This window comes from Pecten maximus, chromosome 3 (genome assembly GCF_902652985.1).
Source record: "Pecten maximus chromosome 3, xPecMax1.1, whole genome shotgun sequence".
Lineage (NCBI taxonomy): Eukaryota > Metazoa > Mollusca > Bivalvia > Pectinida > Pectinidae > Pecten > Pecten maximus.
In genome coordinates, this window is record NC_047017.1 from 28000702 (window position 1) to 28023735 (window position 23034).

The window sequence follows — 23034 nt, forward strand, 5'->3', positions numbered from 1 at the left end:
TATATCATTAATGGCTTCATTGTTTCTTTGATTTTAATTATTCCTAAAATTAAACTTATTACAACACAGAGCAACATGTTTGTTAGGTACTTATTATATTATAATTTGAGACACTGCAAATAGGGATTAAAATTTAATGTTTATTGCTTTTGTAGACATTTCTTTGATTATCAATATTTGCAGTATATTAGGAAGTCAGAAATTATGTGTAATCAGTAACAATATGTTCATCATGGAGAACTTTCCTGAAATATTTAGCTTACTTAATAATATAAAGTTTGAAAAAATCAATTATGATGTTTAACGACAGACATATAATGCTACACTGACATTCAACCAAGGACCTTCATTTTCCACACAATTATTCTCCAAATTTCAGAGATAAAAACAACAATATATATATATATAGTTTCTGTTTTTCAAAAGTACAGATTTATATAAAATATACCAGCTAAATTTATAACGAAGGGGCTTTTGTCCAGGGGGGCTAATGTCCGGGGGGGCTTTCGTCCGGAGGGGCTTTTGTCCTAGGGGCTAATGTCCGGGGGGGGCTAATGTCTGGGGGGGCTTTTGTCCTACACTATATAAGGCTATCTAACAGTCATATTCAATATATATATGTTATATGTTATATTTCAACCTTTCTATTCTTGTTAATTATACACTGTAACTTAGTTAAGACAGATTTACTTTATAAATCCTTTAACTAAGTTAAATTGTTCAAGCCAAGTTTCATTTATCTTTTGATACTTTATATTTTGTATTGATTAATCAGTTATATATTTCACATGTTTAATTCCAGTAATTTTGTTTTCATCACATGAAAGTATGTAATAAAACAATTATCGTTACTTGAACATTTTCGATTTGATACATTTAATTTATATTGTAGTTTAATTTCAGATTAAATTAAGCAGTATAATCATAATTTCATTTTTGATATGATATTATGCTCATTAAAACCTAATTCAGCCCATAATATATGTTGTACATTCTAAGTGTATACATCCAATAATTAAAGTCAGAAACCTGAACACATAAAGAAATTAACATTTATTTAACATGTAAAGAAAGAAATTCTTTGAATGTTTTGGTAATTAAGTGATCATAACAGTTCTACATTTCTAAATTTTAAGTTTATAAAAGGTATATGTTACTTGTAATAACCTTCCATCTTCCTTTACTGAAATATTTGAAATTTCTGTACATGTACCCGTGTGCAGGTATCTTAAATACTTTGAAGATCTAACATATTGGATCTGATTCCAGGTACATGTATCAGTTACAGGTAACACAGAATGAGATAATGGCCTGAGGGAACAAAAATGACATGTCATTTGTTATGAAATACACATACATGTACTGGAAAACTTGGGGAGGGGGAGGGCAACAGTTTTAAGCTTATATAACACACATACATGTTCATGTATCTGCAGCTGAACTTGTCATACAACACTTGTATTTGTAATTTCATATTTTTCTTCTATAAAGTTACCTGCTAACAAATATATTATTTACACATGTGGACCTTAAGCCAAAGTTTTTTTTTTTACAGTTCATGCTAACATGTTTTTTGCAATATTGTTTAAAAACAAAATTTTGGCTACTTGTAATTAAAGAAAATCAGCATATAAACTATATTTATTGAATATCTTTATTTTGAAGAAAAATGTATATAAAAATAAATCATTTTTTGATGATTCGCAAAAAAAAAACTATACGTTTTTGAAAAACATCCACAGGTAGATATTATATATGGGTAGTGTTACATGCTAATTACAGGTAGGTAAGGCAAAGGAGCCTGGCACAGCATGCTATAAATGGACCCCTGGCTATAGTTTCCTCAAGTCTCCAATCCCCCTGATTGGAGACTTGAGGAAACTATAGCCAGGTGTTAAAACAGGCACACCTTAAGACTGATCCTCATCTGATACATATATATAGGTAAGGTGTTAATGAGGTCCATAAGGTGGTGGTAAGGTGGGGTTTGGGCCCTGGGGCCCAGGTGGCCATGACAACAGGCATGTCCTACTACAGGCATGTCATGAGAGTACCAATTATACATACAGGTACATATACAGAACTTGTGTGGATATTAGATGTCTCTTACAGACCATAAATGAGAATATACGAAACTTCTGATTCTTGATTATGTACTATGAAATGATTCCATGGTTGAATTAACAGATATTAGTGAAGTAACAATATATTGAATTAAAAAATATGTTTGTTTGATAAAATAATAAATATTAAAATATATGTACATATAGAGTGTACTTGAGAAAAAAATCTACAAACAGTCATCAAGGCCTAAGGTAGAATTAATCATCAATATAAAATGTATATTAATTACATCTAAAAAGATAAATGAAAAGCATCAAAATTTTGAAATCAGGAAAATAAACCTTAATCTTACACTATAATGAAATCTTTAAAAAAAGAATTAATGTTAAAAAACCCCTCTACAAATCCAATTGATAGAGTTTTAATTCCTCTTGTGCAATATATCATATAAGAACCGCAGCCAATTTTATTTTGAGTTAATATCAGATAAAGTTTGATCAACATTTAAATATACCGGGTAAAGTCAGGATGACAGATATAAGGCAGTCAATTTACACAGGGCTGTATATGTAACAACTACAGGTGTCCCGTGGCACTGTCCATTACCTGTATAGGGGGATTTGTGGTCACATATGACTGGACGTAGTTGTCCATTACCTGTATAGGGGGATTTGTGGTCACACCTGACTGGACGTAGTGCACTACTAGTTTATCTGAAGCTTAAACGTAGTGCACTAGGGTGTAAAGGTTAGCTTACACTCAACTGTACATACAAAAGGAAAATAAACCCATGTACAATACCAGGTACATACTGCTCCAACATGATGTTACATACCTGTATTTGGTTTTTATCTGCTTAATTTTCTGTGTCCTTCATAATGTCCATCTTGCCACAATACAATCAGTCAATACCTGGGTAAGCATCTGTCTCCATTGTCTGTCTCTGTCTCTATCTGTCAGTCCCTGTGTATCTGTTCATCTGTCTGTCTATCCATCTCCATTTTGTCTCCATTGTCTGTCTGTCCTTTATTTCGTTTTTATTAGGTGATAAAGCTGGAGTATGGGTCCTTGTTATCAACCTCAATATTTAACATAAATGTTTATGGAAATATGAAATTGACAAAATGTATTCTATCTAGCTGATGAACGATGGTAAAATAGTCGACACCTTAGATCCATTATGATTAGATCGGATGACATGGTGTGCGATATTCTACAATGTTTTTAAGCCTAGCTCACTTACACATTACAATGCTAGCTCGACATATTCAGAACATTAATTATGAGTTAAATTACATTAAGTGAGGAGGTTAAACTAGTGCCAGTCATGAACGTTTGTAGGCAGATTACCTTAACTCTCTCAAGGTTTTCAACAAGTTATTTAAAATGGAAATTAAAATATGCCAAGCTGCAGCAGTATGTTTATGGTGAAGTAGGTTGTTTTTGACTACATGTATAATAAGCTGCCTTATTTAAGACATTTGATCAAGGCTTTGGGGAGTAAACAACAAGAAAAACATTTCAAATTCCTTTAATTCAGTTGTAACAAACAGCACTATGTATACAAAAACAAAATACTGATAGAGTAAATAAACTTAATGCAAACAGTATGGTACAATAGATCTATTCACTAATAAGAGGATGTTGCTCAGTAATAAGCCTGCTCCCTAGACAAACAGCTTTTACAGGTGATCAACTCACGTCCCGAAATATAAGTTCACCCTCTAGTTTACATCGCTTTCAACTCCTGTGCAGTAATGACCTCAACCTCTAGTTTACATCTCTTTCAATTCATGCCCAGTAACAAGCCCATCCTCTAGTTTACATCTCTATCAACTCATGCCCAGTAACATGCAAGCCCATCCTCTAGTTTACATCTCTTTCTAATCATGCCCAGTAACAAGCCCATCCTCTAGTTTACATCTCCTCCAACTCATGCCCAATAACAAGCCCATCCTCTAATTTACATCTCTATCAACTCATGCCCAGTAACAAGTCCATTCTCTAGTTTACATCTCTATCAACTCATGCCCAGTAACAAGTCCATCCTCTAGTTTACATCTCTATCAACTCATGCCCAGTAACAAGTCCATCCTCTAATTAACATCTCCTCCAACTCATGCCCAGTAACAAGCCCATCCTCTAGTTTACATCTCCTCCAACTCATGCCCTGTAACAAGTCCATCCTCTAGTTTACATCTCCTCCAACTCATGCCCTGTAACAAGTCCATCCTCTAGTTTACATCTCTATCAACTCATGCCCAGTAACAAGCCCATCCTCTAGTTTACATCTCTATTAATTCATGCCCAGTAACAAGTCCATCCTCTAGTTTACATCTCTATCAATTCATGCCCAGTAACAAGTCCATCCTCTAGTTTACATCTCTATCAATTCATGCCCAGTAACAAGTCCATCCTCTAGTTTACATCTCTATCAATTCATGCCCAGTAACAAGTCCATTCTCTAGTTTACATCTCTATCAACTCATGCCCAGTAACAAGTCCATCCTCTAATTTACATCTCTATCAATTCATGCCCAGTAACAAGTCCATCCTCTAGTTTACATCTCTATCAACTCATGCCCAGTAACAAACCCATCCTCTAGTTTACATCTCTATCAATTCATGCCCAGTAACAAGTCCATTCTCTAGTTTACATCTCTATCAACTCATGCCCAGTAACAAACCCATCCTCTAGTTTACATCTCTATCAATTCATGCCCAGTAACAAACCCATCCTCTAGTTTACATCTCTATCAATTCATGCCCAGTAACAAGTCCATTCTCTAGTTTACATCTCTATCAACTCATGCCCAGTAACAAACCCATCCTCTAGTTTACATCTCTATCAATTCATGCCCAGTAACAAACCCATCCTTTAGTTTACATCTCTATCAATTCATGCCCAGTAACAAACCCATCCTCTAGTTTACATCTCTATCAATTCATGCCCAGTAACAAGTCCATTCTCTAGTTTACATCTCTATCAACTCATGCCCAGTAACAAACCCATCCTCTAGTTTACATCTCTATCAACTCATGCCCAGTAACAAACCCATCCTCTAGTTTACATCTCTATCAATTCATGCCCAGTAACAAACCCATCCTCTAGTTTACATCTCTATCAATTCATGCCCAGTAACAAACCCATCCTCTAGTTTACATCTCTATCAATTCATGCCCAGTAACAAGTCCATTCTCTAGTTTACATCTCTATCAACTCATGCCCAGTAACAAACCCATCCTCTAGTTTACATCTCTATCAATTCATGCCCAGTAACAAACCCATCCTCTAGTTTACATCTCTATCAATTCATGCCCAGTAACAAGTCCATTCTCTAGTTTACATCTCTATCAACTCATGCCCAGTAACAAACCCATCCTCTAGTTTACATCTCTATCAACTCATGCCCAGTAACAAACCCATCCTCTAGTTTACATCTCTATCAATTCATGCCCAGTAACAAACCCATCCTCTAGTTTACATCTCTATCAATTCATGCCCAGTAACAAACCCATCCTCTAGTTTACATCTCTATCAATTCATGCCCAGTAACAAGTCCATCCTCTAGTTTACATCTCTTCCTCAGTGATCAACTAATGCCCAGTAATATGCCCACTCCAGAACAGAATGAAGCAGTACTACCTCCATAAACTAGGTTACCTGATAATACCAGTAAAAACAGCAAGGTAAGTGATAAACTCTGTCCCTTTATAACTGGACTTAACAGGTCTTTTTTCATAAAAACCCAGGCAGTAATGTAAAAGGTATTTTGTCCCGAGTAAACAACATAGATAAAGCAGGTAGATATGTGTTGTATGCTAAATGTTTTGGTAATTTGTCATATAAACTACATAGTTGATACATTATATGTATCTGCAGCAAGAGAAAAAATATTTCTCCAAATATTATTGTCTCCCATTTGATTAATGTGAGACATTCTCCTGTCTAGGACAGAAAGGATATCCCATTTCATCATGGCAGCAAGCTTCTATCTAGGACTGTCTGTCATCCTTTCCATTTCTGTGTAGTATGCATTCTCAGTAACAAACACATCCTTAGGTAGGTACAGTCAATGATTACTTCATGCCCAACCATTAGATAAAACCGACAAGCAACGTTCACATGGAGATTTCAGTTTATCAGCAGTGTAACGGCGACATCGTTCACAGATTTGTTTTGTCGCCGGTGACAACAGCAACACGTACTCCTCCGGCTCCTTCACACCTTCTGTTACAAGTAATAACATAACAGATAACAAAGCTATGATGGGTTATATTTCCTCATCAGCACAAATGCAAGAGAATAAAATCTAAATGTGCCATAAATTGTATTTAATCTTGTGTTATTTCAATTACATTTAATCGATACAATACCTTTACAAACAAATTATAGATGATGAACTTTTTGCTAGTTTCACACCACTTGACAAAGAGACATAATTTTCTGTATTGTGATAAAATCTATGTTTTGAAAATAATGTCATAAAAACCTGTAGTTAGAGAAGTAACTGGTGTATAGGATTTGCCTGGTTTATTGTTTTAGTTTCGTATTTTCTCACTTACCAATAACAGAAACCTTACTAGCTCCATTGAGGACAATACAGTCGTCAGGAACAACATCGGGGGCGATGGTTGTTAGGTGTGTGTAGGATGTCTGTAAAATCTCTGTCAGTGGTGAAGTAGCAGACGACACTTCTGACTGGAATTTCTACAAGAATACAAACATTTATTTAAGTTGTTTTTAAGGTTCAATTATTTATTTCGATCCCCAGCATCACTTGGGAAACGTCAGGGTTGGGAGTCCTGGATCATCTCTAACTAAATGTAGCCTCACACAGGATGTCTTTCTCTCATTTTTCAGTCTTTTCACTTTCATTTCCTCTCTTTTACTTCATTATTCATTCATTCGTCAATTCTCATACATACAACACATCAATCAAATTTCATTCATCAATAACAGAACTGCAAGAGAAACTTGTGTACTTGACACCTGGTTGGAAATATATTGTGTACTCTCCCCTTTCCTCATAAACAGTGAAGATATCTGTGCATAAAAAGGTAAAAGCAAAGTGAGCAGGGGCTTCCATTGATAAACCCCACCCTCCTTATCAATAAAATATATCTGAGCATGGGCTTACCTAGATAAATCAGACTCTCCTCATCAATAAAATATATCTGTCCGGGGGCTTACATTTATAAACCACCATCCTCCTTATTAATACAATATATTTGTCCAGGGCTTACAAAGATACCATGTACACAAGCTTTTTATTTCAAGTTGGTAAAGTGCAACCTCTGACCTTTCATCTTGACTAATCACCCTCAAAATCTAATCAGTATTGTGCTGTATTTATTCACATCCCATCCTCAAATCAGCCCCCTTCAATTTCTGCAGAATCATTCGTTAAATATAGTAAGCTAAAAGCAGTTCATAAATAAGCCTGAGCTTCTTAAACTCTGACGCTAAACATTTAAACTAGGGGAGGGGCTTATATGAGGATAAATGCAGCGTCAATCGAGTTGGAACTCACCTGGAGGATATTATGAAGATTGTGACTACAGTAGAGAGTGAGGTCGTATTCCACGGGTCTGTCTACATCAGCAGCATAATCAATGTCCTCCTTCATACTAAGGACTGGCTGCATGAAGTTAAGAATGGCACGATCTGCCCACACTGGGTCTAAGGTAAACCAGCCAGACTTGAACACACTGGTCTCCTCTGGACAGGATGAGATGAGAAATGATTTACTATACCACAGTCTATTGTGACATTACAATCAATTGGAAATACAATAAAACAACTAAATTGAGTTAAGATTATTTCATTTGAGCACACATTCCAGTTTTACTTGACAAACATCAACATAGCATACGAATTGAAAAGAATGCCAAACCAAAAATACTTATCATAATTTCTATATTCAATTTGTGGAGACGTAAATACAACAGATGTAGAATATTCACATAACAATCTGATATATTTACTTGTAGATGACACATTCTGGTGTAACTCCTTCACCAGGTGAGATACATACCTGTGCATGACATATGCTGGTGTAACTCCTCGGCCAGGTGAGATATTTACCTGTAGAGAATACGTGCTGGTGTACCTCCTCGGCCAGGTGAGATACCTACCTGTAGATGACATGTGCTGGTGTACCTCCTCGGCTAAATGTGGTATGATGGGAGCTAAAGACTTCATAAACACATTGGTGACATGATACAGTACTGTCTGAGCCGACCTTCTGATCTTGTCCTCAGCTGATGTGCAGTACATTCTGTGGTATAAATAAAAGTAAATTATATAATGAGAAGGGTATGGGATATTGAAGCATTGAACTGCTTACAGTTGGCATTTATAGGCTGATAATGCCAACTGGACAAAGATAAATTTAATGAAGCTCACTAACTTGCGATATAAAAAAAAAATCACTTGATTTAAACGGAATTCAAGTTTCCCCACCATTCTCGGCTATGACCCTGTGTAACAGCTCTACCATGTTGTTCCTCGTAAAGAAATAGTGTGTAAGATAATAGAAAACCAGACAGGAATAATCAATGTAATACAAATATTTAAATGTAAATTAAAAATTATGAAAATACACAATATAAACTTTCCAACTAAATTTTCAAAAGGAAAATTAGGGGGAAACAAATTTGATATGACACTGCAACTATTGTGTGCTTCACTTTACACATTATAATGAGCCGGCTGGCAGTTTATTAGATGATATTGCTCAACTACTGTTGTTAAGGTTATATAGTGAAAATGTCATAGAGTGGTAAATACATTGTATATACATGTACTAATGGACTCTGAAACCTTTAAAAAAAGTGAGTTTTAATGCAAAAATAGTTCCACCTTATTTTGCCACATCACTCCAAGATCACTAACAAATATATATCTTAAATTAGAAGGGTTTGGGGTTTATACTTATGGAATTAGAAGCCTTTCAAAAATGTACCCCAAAAACTTCAAAGTTTTTAGGTGGGACGTCGACACTGGCACAGACGCTGGGGTGACAGAATTAGCTCACGGTTACTCGTAACTGGTGAGTTAAAAATATATCGTAATCAGCTAAGCTTTATACTTGAAAAACCCAGCATTTCACCATATCAAGTATGACACTCATGCAACCATCTTAGTAGTTTCCAAGGAAAGTTGTATAAACTAATTCATGGATACCTGTCTTTGATGATAGTACAATAGAAAGTTGACAGATCTACATTGGTGAATTTTTCCAAAAGGCCCAGTACTTTTCCATAGCGGAAATCATCGTAAGATTGTGTCACCTGGAAAAATGGAGAAAAGGACAAACACATTTTAGTCTTGAATTGCTCATCATTATAAGAAATACAGTAAATAATTGAACTTAAATATCTGAATACTTAAGTTTCCTTTTGCAATTTTTTCCAGCTAAAATGAACAACAGTTATAGTGATGTCACTTTAAAATGTGTGAGTTTTTGTTTGTCATCCATTAAATATATGTATTTGATTGAGAATGACTTCTTTACAACTGTTCATAGAACTTTGTACCAGGTGAGGTATAAGATTGTACATTTTTTACCTCCTCAGCTAAATTGTAGAGTTGGTAGAGCATGTATTTGTCTTGTGGCCAGAGCTCCTCATAAGGCACCAACATGTCAGACTCAAAATCATGGATATTTCCCAGCACAAACTTCATCACCTTCCTAATCTATAGGAAACAACAGTTTCTCAATGAACAAATGAACCATGAGGTAATGAAGTCCACTATAATCAACAGACTCTCAATTAACTACAAGGTAATGATCATCCATTATAATTGACAGACTCTCAATGAACTATGAGGTAATAATTGTCCACTATAATCGACTGACTCTCAATGAACCATGGAGGTATTGATTGTCCACTATAATCAACAGACTCTCAATGAACTACGAGGTATTGCTTGGTAATGTTTGTCCATTCTAAATATTATGGACTCTAAATGAACCACAACTCTCTGTAGGTATCTTTTCTATTGTACATCTGATAATACCTTTTTTATATTTACCTAGCCATTAATCCTATAGTGGTAAAAATGTTGCTATGAGGTTAGAGTTCCAACAAGACTGTTATTATATGATATTGTCTTACCTTGAACAAATCTTCATTACACCTCTGTAATACAGATGGACCAATCAGCACCATGGGTTGTAGTTGGGCCTGAGCAGTCCACCACCTCAAAACATCCACACCATAGGATGGTTCCTTATCTTGATTCTATATGACAATACAAACAATACCAGGTAATCATAGACCCGAGCCGATAAAGGGCTGAAAACTCACAATCAAATGGCAGAGTGCTCGTTTTGTAGCAGGTTTTATTTGTGTCTATATAGTTTACAAAGGAATTTGATTGCTTTTTAGCTTTGGGGGGAAGGGGGCAGGTTTTATCCACTGTGGAGAAACACTACTTGCACTCCATTTTATTTTATCTATGGAAGATTAAATTTGATTTACTTTCCCACCATGTATCACAGTGTCAGGATCTACCACATTCCAAACAGACAGGTAATGAGATATGTAATTTACCATGACAACTGAGTGACTTACTTTCCCACCATGTATCACTGTGTCAGGATCTACCACATTCCCAATGGACTTTGACATTTTTTTGCCTTCTTCATCTACAGCAAATCCATGTACAACGAGCTGCCTGAATATGGTAAACAATAGCTCAGGTAACATTTCCTTATTTGTAAAATATGATTTAATGAATACTTAATAAATACAGTACATACTGGGCAACAAAGTTTCAATTTATGTTAGAATGTACAAACAGATAAAAAAAATACAAATGTATAACTGTTACAATTATTGCATTATGAAATTGGTAAAAACAATGGCCAACATTTATTAGCTAGTTTCTAGTTTATCGCCTACATAAATCCGCCTGTTGCTTATAATCTGTCAGTGTATGGCTATAAACTTAAAGTAGAGGGTGCTTATTGCAGCTTGTTGAAATAGTGTTTGATTGCATTTTCACCGACCTTCATGTATGCAGGGACTTATTACCAGGCATAGGCTTATAGCTGGATAGAAGTGAAATGTTTCTGACCATTGAATTACATCCTTCTGACCATTGAATTACATCCTAAGTGTAGGGTATGTTATCATTACTTACCGGTATGGAGGGATGTCGTTTGTAGCTATACTTGTCAGAAGTGAGGACTGGAACCAGCCTCCAAATTGATCTGACCCCTCCAGGTAAAGGTCAGCTCTCTTTATACCATCTATCACAGAAAATAGGAACAATCAGTGTCCATAATATTGACCTGTACCTGACATCAACTGTTCTTGATCATAACACTGACCTGTACCCCATCATACATCAATTGTACCTGCTCATAAAAAAGTCCTGTACCCGATCAACACCCTCACCTTTACATAGTTCTATGATGATCCACCTGATATATATAGGTAGATGTCCTCACCTTTACATAGTACTATGATGATCCACCTGATATATACAGGTAGATGTCCTCACCTTTACATAGTACCATTATGATACACCTGATATATATAGGTAGATGTCCTCACCTTTACATCCTACTACAATGATCCACCTGATATATATAGGTAGATGTCCTCACCTTTACATAGTACCATTATGACCCACCCGATATATATAGGTAGATGTCCTCACCTTTACATAGTACCATGATGATCCACCAGATATATACAGGTAGATGTCCTCACCTTTACATAGTACCATTATGACCCACCCGATATATATAGGTAGATGTCCTCACCTTTACATAGTACCATGATGATCCACTAGATATATACAGGTAGATGTCCTCACCTTTACATAGTACCATGATGATCCACCTGATATATATAGGTAGATGTCCTCACCTTTACATAGTACCATTATGACCCACCCGATATATATAGGTAGATGTCCTCACCTTTACATAGTACCATGATGATCCACCAGATATATACAGGTAGATGTCCTCACCTTTACATAGTACCATTATGACCCACCTGATATATATAGGTAGATGTCCTCACCTTTACATCCTACTACAATGATCCACCAGATATATATAGGTAGATGTCCTCACCTTTACATAGTACCATGATGATACACCTGATATATACAGGTAGATGTCCTCACCTTTACATAGTACCATTATGACCCACCTGATATATATAGGTAGATGTCCTCACCTTTACATAGTACCATGATGATACACCTGATATATATAGGTAGATGTCCTCACCTTTACATAGTACTATGATGATCCACCCGATATATACAAGTAGATGTCCTCACCTTTATATAGTACCATTATGACCCACCTGATATATATAGGTAGATGTCCTCACCTTTACATAGTACCATGATGATACACCAGATATATATAGGTAGATGTCCTCACCTTTACATAGTACTATGATGACCCACCTGATATATACAGGTAGATGTCCTCACCTGAACATAGTACCATGATGATACACCAGATATATATAGGTAGATGTCCTCACCTTTACATAGTACCATGATCCACCTGATATAAACAGGTAAATGTCCTCACCTTTATGAAGTACAGACCACGATGATCCACTGTCAAACCATATGTCGAGAATATCCTCTCCCTTGGTGTAATCTGACCAGCTAGCTCCCATCTATAAGTCAAACCAATCTTGCATTGCTACACCCGTCTATATTTGGAAACCATTATTCATGCTAGATTTGATAAAAGATGTTGTAGGTGACTATCATCACACAGAGAGTGACAATGGAAGTAATCTATCAATCAGTCTGTATCATATGGCGCAGATATGAGAATATAATGTATTCATATGACTCTGTGTACGAGATGTAATTACATCTGACTCTGATATGTATGAGATGTAATTACATCTGACTCTGATATGTGTACAAGATGTAATTACATCTGACTCTGATATGTGTATGAGATGTTATTACATCTGACTCTGATATGTGTACGAGATGTAATTACATCTGACTTTGATATGTGTACAAGATGTAGTTACATCTGACTCTGATATGTGTACGAGATGTAATTACATCTGACTCTGATATGTGTACGAGATGTAATTACATCTGACTCTGATATGTGTACGAGATGTAGTTACATCTGACTCTGATATGTGTACGAGATGTAGTTACATCTGACTCTGATATGTGTACGAGATGTAATTACATCTGACTCTGATATGTGTACGAGATGTAGTTACATCTGACTCTGATATGTGTACGAGATGTAATTACATCTGACTCTGATATGTGTACGAGATGTAATTACATCTGACTCTGATATGTGTACGAGATGTGTAGTTACATCCTCATTAAAACATTCTAGACAACAACAACACAACTTCAAGTGTCCTACAAAATGAGAAAGGATCAATTCAACTTTATTAAGGCTAAATTGTATAAACTGGGTAATTAAGTTGATGGCAGGACGGAGAATGGATAGCAAACATCTATTTTATCAAGAATGATACACCATTTGTATACCACTATCGTCAGGATGGCTGACTGATACCCAGTCTGGACTCACCTGGTCAAGCATGTCCTTGGGTAGAAGATGTTCTTCGGACATTGACCACCAGCAGTCACTGCCGTGTTCAGTAAACAGTTTCTTGAGGTGTTCTATAGTGTGACTGTGGACGAACAGAATGCTGTATAGTATGTGTCGTCATTAATGACCACAGCTGTTGACAGGACTATAAACAATATTATACCTTACTTATAACATGTGTTGTCCTTATTGACCACAGCTGTTGACAGGATGTTAAACAATAATATACCATACTTATAACATGTGTCGTCCTTATTGACCACAGCTGTTGACAGGACGTTAAACAATAATATACCATGTGTATAACACGTGTCGTCCTTAAGTGACCACAGCTGGAGACAGGATGTTAAACAATAATATACCATACTTATTACATATGTCATCCTAAAGTGACCACAGGTGTTGACACGATGTTATACAATATTATACCATGTGTATAACACGTGTTGTCCTTAAGTGACCACAGCTGGAGACAGGATGTTAAACAATAATATACCATACTTATTACATATGTCATCCTAAAGTGACCACAGGTGTTGACACGATGTTATACAATATTATACCATGTGTATAACACGTGTCGTCCTTAAGTGACCACAGCTGGAGACAGGATGTTAAACAATAATATACCATACTTATTACATATGTCATCCTAAAGTGACCACAGGTGTTGACACGATGTTATACAATATTATACCATGTGTATAACACGTGTTGTCCTTAAGTGACCACAGCCGGAGACAGGATGTTAAACAATAATATACCATACTTATTACATATGTCATCCTAAAGTGACCACAGGTGTTGACACGATGTTATACAATATTATACCATGTGTATAACACGTGTCGTCCTTAAGTGACCACAGCCGGAGACAGGATGTTAAACAATATTATACCATGTGTATAACACGTGTCGTCCTTAAGTGACCACAGCTGGAGACAGGATGTTAAACAATAATATACCATGTGTATAACACGTGTCGTCCTTAAGTGACCACAGCTGGAGACAGGATGTTAAACAATAATATACCATGTGTATAACACGTGTCGTCCTTAAGTGACCACAGCTGGAGACAGGATGTTAAACAATATTATACTACACTTATAACATGCGTCATCCTAAAGTGACCACAGCCGGAGACAGGATGTTAAAAATCATAAAACCATATGTAGAACCAAGAAAATATTACAACTAATTGGGTCATTAAACAGCTAATGGCTTTCTTTCAGGTATCTGTATCAGAAAGGCAAAATAAATCCTATAGGTATATGGGGTTGACTTAATTAGCAGATGCTATAGACCTCCCTTAGTTTGACAGTGAAATATCAAAACATAATGATTCAATTTCATAAAATATCAAATCTCTTTACAGAATTCATGTGGTTGAGAGTGATCTCAGCCCTCATGCATGTTTTGAACAGAACAAATCCCTATAAAACAATTCATGTGATTGAGAGTAATCACAGACCCCTTGGCTTGTACAGCACACAACAGGCCTATATTTTGTTATTTTCAATACTTCCTTATTTTAGTATACTTGCAAACTGTTGATGAAGACCTACCTGTTGACGAGAACCTTGCCTGTGACTTTGTGGTAAAACACAGGTATGGGAAGCCCCCAAGCTCGCTGACGTGAGATACACCAGTATGTACGATCGCCCAACTGTGCCAACATGCCGTGTTCCGAAGCCTTGGGAGTAATGCGGACTGAATTCAAACTTTCCTGTGATATAAAAAATATAATTCATGGTCATGTAGTAGTCTAGACATGTCAGACACAAACTACTGCTGAAAAGGAGATTCTTTATACTACTTTTATTTTCAACTACATGTTTGGTACTTTACAGTGAACTTTATGCTATGAATGTTACTCCGGCTTTCCTCCACCTCCAAAACCTGGCACGTCCTTAAATGACTCTGGCTGTTAATAGGACGTTAAACAAAAATAAACCAAACGAAATTATACTACGAAGACAAGTTCTACATTTGTCTACTTTTGACCTGGAGAATAAGATGAACAGGAACTTTGAGAGAAATAGTAGACTTACCACAGCTCGATCCTTGATTTTGTTGGTGTTGATAAACCACTGTTTACTCGCCCTGATGATGACTGGAAGTTTGGTCCGCCAATCATATGGGTAGCTGTGCTGATAGGCAGATTGATGGATGATACTGTCCTTCATCATCTCAATCACTGTACAATAAAATATAGAGACTCCAATCACCTTGGTATACCCTTCATCATCTCAATCACTGTACAATAAAATACACAGAACCCAATCAACCTGGTATACCCTTCATCATCTCAATCACTGTACAATAAAATACACAGAACCCAATCACCCTAGTATACCCTTCATCATCTCAATCACTGTACAATAAAATACACAGAACCCAATCAACCTGGTATACCCTTCATCATCTCAATCACTGTACAATAAAATACCTGTACTGTCAGCTCCCCTTGAAGAGTGGGACCAATATCACCTGTACTGTCAGCTCTCTTTGATGAGTGGGACCAATATCACCTGTACTGTCAGCTCTCTTTGATGAGTGGGACCAATCTCACCTGTACTGTCAGCTCTCTTTGATGAGTGGGACAATATCACCTGTACTGTCAGCTCTCTTTGATGAGTGGGACAATATCACCTGTACTGTCAGCTCTCTTTGATGAGTGGGACAATATCACCTGTACTGTCAGCTCTCTTTGAAGAGTGGGACCAATCTCACCTGTACTGTCAGCTCTCTTTGATGAGTGGGACCAATATCACCTGTACTGTCAGCTCTCTTATAGGAGTGGAACCAATATCACCTGTACTGTCAGCTCTCTTTGGAGAGTGGGAGCAATCTCACCTGTACTGTCAGCTCTCTTTGATGAGTGGGACAATATCACCTGTACTGTCAGCTCACTTTGAAGAGTGGGACCAATCTCACCTGTACGGTCAGCTCCTCTATAAAGTAGGACCAGTACTACTTACCTGTACTGTCAGCTCTCTTTGAGGAGTGGGACCAATATCACCTGTACGGTCAGCTCCTCTATAAAGTAGGACCAGTACTACTTACCTGTACTGTCAGCATCCTTCCCCACCGTTTTCCCCTGCAGACTGGGACCAGCCTCTTCAGTATAAACTCCTTCATCATCAACAATACTTTTCTGGATGAGACAAAATAATTTACTGTTACATGTATTGCTAAAAAAGAATAGATTATTCTGATGTATGACGATATATTCAATTAATCTATCAATGATGATAATTCCCTTTATTAAACAATTAAAAGCTAAGTGCAAATATACAAATACAACATGAAATTTTGTTGTGAAAAATGATTGTGGGGGATATAAAACAGCAAGAGATCCCAGAGTGATAATGGCACTCATCACTGAAGGGACTTTATTACTTCTATCTATATAAGAGAGATCTTTTCTCTACCTTTCCCATCTTTTCTTTTTCCTTCTTTACAATTCCAAAACTTCTCAAGAAAATGCGAAAACAAACTTCAACAGTCAAAATCACAGATGGCTGTCTGTCGGCTATTTCAATTTCCCAATCAGGCTCAAAATTGAATGGGCACAACTAGGGACCAAGAGGAATCTACTTATGAAGTTTAAGAACTATCCTTTCAGTTCCCTTCTCAAGAAATAGTAATAACATTGATTTTTTTTACAGACAGTCCATGGATGAAGGACAGACCTCAGACCACAGACAAAGAGTGATTTGAATCAGATGGTGAACTATAAATGAGATTTATCTCAGTCCTTACTATTTTGATATCGTTGTTGATGGCTACTTTGAAGTCATCATGGCCATGACAGGGGGCAGTGTGGACAAATCCAGTCCCTTTTCCAGATAAGACGTGATTGGCCGGCAGGAATGGCAGAACCTCAGTGGTCAGAGGGTGATTATACTGGGCCCCCTTTAACAAACTTCCTACAAACATAACAAAACAATTTTCATCTCGAATTTAATCATACATTGACTTAAGATGACCTCTAACCTGTCCTGACACATTGACCTCTAACCTATCATGACACATTGACCTCTAACCTGTCATCACACACTGACATCTAAACTGACATCACACACTGACCTGTAACTTGTCATCACACACTGACCTCTAACCTGACATCTCACATTGACCTCTAATCTGACATCACACACTGACATCTAACCTGACATCAAGCACTGACCTCTAACCTGACATCACACACTGACATCTAACCTGACATCACACACTGACCTGTAACCTGACACGTACCACACACTGACCTCTAACCTGACGTCACACACTGACCTCTAACCTGACATCACACATTGACCTCTAATCTGACATCACACACTGACATCTAACCTGACATCACATACTGACCTCTAACCCGACATCACACACTGACCTATAACCTGACATCTCACACTGACCTCTAACCTGACATCACACACTGACCTCTAACCTGTCATCACACACTGACCTCTAACCTGACATCACACACTGACCTGTAACTTGTCATCACACACTGACTTCTAACCTGACATCACATACTGACCTCTTACCTGACATCACACACTGACATCTAACCTGATAGCACACACTGACCTCTAACCTGATAGCACACACTGACATCTAAACTGACATCACACACTGACCTCTTACCTGACATCACACACTGACCTCTAACCTGTCATCACACGCTGACCTCTAACCTGACATCACACATTGACCTTAAATCACCACAGTGCCTACCTTTAACCTCATCTATGACAGTCAGGGGTTTACACAGCATGTTGACAAATTTCTCCACAAAGACTTTCTCACAAATATACACGTCCTCAGTGCTGCGGTCTTCTAGTAAACAGTACCTGCAGAAGGATGGAAAGCCACAGTTAGGTAATATCATTGACATAATGAATTCACCATTGTTGTCATCATTTTTAAAGATGGTCATTACCTAGCAGAAATAACTAGAAAATGGGGACATCTTTTAGTAGTCATCATTTTTACAGATGGTCATTACCTAGCAGAGATATCTAGAGAATGGGGACATCTTTTAGTAGTCATCATTTCCTTTTTCAAATGCATTATTTACTGTATATATTTCTCTGTTCTCCTGAGACGACTCTCTTTAATATCCTATAGTAATCTTTACAAAATGACTTTGAACAGCAGGTGACACTGGTACTCACGTAAGACCGTCACTGTAACAGATAGCCTGATTGACAGGTAGTGTCCATGGTGTTGTTGTCCATATCACAGCGTACACATTCCTGTCTGTCAATGGTAATATAATCATCAATCACCACAGGTATTAGCATTGATTTCATCAAAACATTTCTGTTCAACTCAACTATAATCCAATGAAAATTTTTCATTCAGGACATTATTGCAAACTTGGGTTGTTTTGAAATTGATACAAAATGGCCATACTAGACACAACCTCTTCTTTTTTTCATCAATATCGCCAAGTATTAAAATGCTGGAAAAGGAAAAACCCATTGCTTCCATGATACATATATGTATATTTCATCACTGTTTTCATGTATATGTATATAAGTGTCTTTTTTATAATGTAATTTTTTTTTGTTGGAATCCCAAGTGATAACAAACTTCAAGCTTTGACTATCTTCATCTTCCAGTCAGTCTCAAAGTTTGAAACTAAAGATCAATGGGAGACTACATATGAAGTTTGAGATATACTGGTATACTTTCAGCACCTCTGATGAAATATCAATAACAAGGATTGCTAAGACTAATGGACTATGGATAAAGAGCACATTGAACAGCCTACTATCATATGATAATCAAAGACTAATCAATGTTAGATACTAAAATCCTGATCAAATAAATCACAATCTACATATCACAAAACAAGACGGAAACAGACCGTGAAAACTAACTTTTGCTGAGGTTGAGAGCAGTCAGAGATGATGAGATGATGGGAAACTTGAGGTATACCGCCTGGCTGACATGACCTGGATTATACTCAAGTTCAGCCTCAGCTAAAGCAGTCCTGTCAATCAAAACAAAATAATGGAATCTCTCATCATTTATACACCCTAAACCATTATCATTGACTTATAGACTAATAATAAACACCCTTTATTGATATTAAAACGAACAAGAAGACATAAGTCGGCAATATCACTTGCACCCCCCCCCCCCCCCCCCCTCCCCCCAATTTACAGCTGTTTTACATACCTAGATGATGGGGTAACAATAGTTAGTTGTGTTAGAAACCCAGATGATGGTGCAATAGATGGCTGTGTTACCTACCTAGAGGATGGGGACCAATAGATGGCTGTGTACATACCTAGAGGATGGGGACCAATAGATGGCTGTGTTACATACCTAGAGGATGGGGACCAATAGATGGCTGTGTTACATACCTAGAGGATGGGGACCCAATAGATGGCTGTGTTACATACCTAGAGGATGGGGACCAATAGATGGCTGTGTTACGTACCTAGAGGATGGGGACCAGTAGACGGCTGTGTTACATACCTAGAGGATGGGGACCAATAGACGGCTGTGTTACATACCTAGAGGATGGGGACCAATAGACGGCTGTGTTACATACCTAGAGGATGGGGACCAATAGACGGCTGTTGTGTTACATACCTAGAGGATGGGGACCAGTAGACTGGCATGAAATCTTCATACACCAAACCCTGTAAAATGTAATACCAGGAAATTATGTCTGAATAAAAAAAATTCAAATTAAAGAATGATAAGGAAACATGAATGTGTGGGTTATAGTTTTCAGTGTGTGGTGTCAGATATTAGAGGTCAGTTGTGTGGTAACATTCTTACTTTTTGATACAGTGTGTAGAATAGGTCCAACTCTCTGGCCTGGAAGTCCCGGTCAGTTGTGTGGTAACAAGATGTTTTCCAGTCGGCCATAATACCCCAACTCTGGAATGCTTTACTTTGTACTTGTACGGATTCCTCTGCAAACTGTTTTGCTGAATAAAAAGGTGTTATTCTATGAGATGAAGCTAACCCAGTGGTTATCTACAGCTGTTTAGAGAGGAGAAAATGTTTACATGAACATCAAGGTGTATGTTACAACCATTTCAATGATGAAAATATTAAATGCCTACCCTTTTTCCTAATTTCCAAAGGAGCCATTTTCTTATTAGTGCCATCTTTTCCTTTCAGAGCTTTGAGCTCTATTGGCAGTCCATGACAGTCCCAGCCAGGTACATAATGTATTTTGTAACCCTTCAGGAGTTTGTACCTATTGGTGATGTCCTTCAGTATCTAGGGTCAATAAAGAGATTTGATAAAGTCACTTCAGGATCAGGGTATACAAGGCAAATAACAGTTACTTCAGGATCTAGAGTATAGGAGGCAAAAAACGATTACTTCAGGATCTAGAGTATAGGAGGCAAAAAACGGTTACTTCAGGATCTAGAGTATATGATGCAAGTAGTGATTACTTCAGGATCTAGGTAGCAGTGTACAGTAAAAATGCCCAATTCTGAAAAATATGGCACATGTTTTAGATATGTAATCATTGCCAGTTAACCCTACATATAACCTATTTGTAATCTGTACAACATTTGCAATTTTAATACAGCTCTGAAGGATAAGTAAACTTATATTTTCTGTGATTTTTAGAGCTGTGAATACCATGGTAACAGCTTAAAAAATGCAAAATATTATGATATTTGACCCAAAATGACACAATTCTCTACACAATTTTTTTTCTGAAACCTATTTAAAATTAAACACCTCTATCCCAAAGACATATGTTGAACATTAAGTTTTCCTGCTATCTTACCTTTTCTGTGGGCTTCCATTTTTCGCTGTAGGCAAAACTAAATTTCCTGTGTAAACACACTTTCGGAAAATCCAGAAATTTAAAATCCGGAACCAATTTATTAATTTTTGTTTTAACAAATGTGAAGCCTGTTTGTACTACTTCATACTGAATATACCAATTATAGTGTACATTTATTTTTTCATTTTTTATGCATATCATAATTCAGGAGTTATTGTTTTCATGAATTGTAAATACTAACCTTGTTCAAAGCATGACCAACATGAGGTTTTCCATTTGCATATGGTGGACCATCATGGAGGACAAAATCCTTGTCTCTATCTTGGGCTTTTTGCCATTCATATAGTTTATCAAAACCACATGCCTAAAACATATCAAAATCAAGACTTGTTAATATAAATTAACCATTGATACTGGTTTTCTGTATACAAACAAGAATATTGGAAAATGTACCAGTGTGAGAAATTAATATAATTTGAACATCAAAGTTGTTAAGTGCCACTACTTATCTATATCTACTATCTACTATCTATATTGTACTACATCTTATGAACCTGAACTACATATGCAGCTGGTCTAAATAACAAGGAGTTACATAAATCTATCTTACATGCACTTTTGTATACTAATTTTAAGATACTTCTGTCAATTAATCAAGTCCATACAGTATTTGAAATAAGGTTCGGTTAGATACATATTCACTGATGTGACAAAAGTAGAAATTGTAACAGAATTATAACTCAATCATGAAACTTCTCAATTCAAGATGATGCTTGCCTTCAATCAACTAAACTTGTTTCCATTTTTTTACTTTCCAAGTAATTAATGTCTGAGAAACACACTTTTAAAGGAAAGCTCTTTTATATATCACATCTGACAAATGATGTCTGTATATAAATCACAAGTAGGAAACTACAGATACAGAGTCAGTTATTTGGTCACAGAGAAACATATGTCTGTCTCAATTTACGAATCATTTGTATAACCTGAAGTTTCAAATAAAATTGTACTGTCTTGTTAAGGCATTGATCTGGTAGCAACGAGTGCCAAGCCATAACCAAATATGTGGAGATTTGCAGCGATCTCTCACTTACAATATGTAATCTGTCATCATTCGAGATTTGATCTGTGCTTTATAAACAGAAAATGAAAGTAGAAATTTATTGACAATAACGATATCTAAATCCCCATATTTCAGTTTTGATTTACATAACCAACTGCATTGTTAACATAATAACAAAATAAATCCGTAACTAACCTCTTGGATGTGTACTTCTCTCTTCACAGCCTTCCCGCTTTTAGAGGTTGCAGCAAGATCACTTTTCGGTAGATTGAGAGTATCCGAATATCTTTTACTGCTTGATTTACTTTTAAATCGAGCGAACTTGGTATTTGGAAATCGTGTTCCATGTAGTCTCAATGAGCTAAACATCGCGCACCGCTATCTGTGTCAAATATGCATGCATGTATATATGTGGTTCCTCCATCAAGTAACAAATTACATGGACGCAGCCATATTGCTTTCCCGCACAGAATAAATAAAATGTTTGATAAAAAAGACTTGTTTATATTATATAAATGTTATATAATGAAAATTCAACT

General features: G+C 36.6%; 1 protein-coding gene across 1 annotated transcript; it reads right to left on the minus strand.

The window, feature by feature from the left end:
* Nucleotides 1–3579: 3579 nt before the first annotated feature.
* LOC117323789 (isoleucine--tRNA ligase, mitochondrial-like) lies at nt 3580–22951 on the minus strand. The gene is made up of 23 exons (XM_033879241.1): nt 22691–22951; nt 21674–21796; nt 20750–20909; nt 20460–20611; nt 20268–20317; nt 19547–19659; nt 18836–18920; nt 18396–18511; nt 17418–17584; nt 16719–16809; nt 15704–15849; nt 15218–15378; nt 13632–13734; nt 12639–12729; nt 11219–11327; nt 10648–10750; nt 10189–10314; nt 9638–9766; nt 9254–9360; nt 8203–8345; nt 7599–7786; nt 6631–6775; nt 3580–6295 (listed from the first exon to the last, which is right to left on the minus strand). The coding sequence occupies exons 1-23, from the start codon at nt 22862–22864 to the stop codon at nt 6150–6152; spliced, it is 2928 nt and encodes a 975-aa protein (XP_033735132.1). The 5' UTR covers nt 22865–22951; the 3' UTR covers nt 3580–6149.
* Nucleotides 22952–23034: the final 83 nt, after the last annotated feature.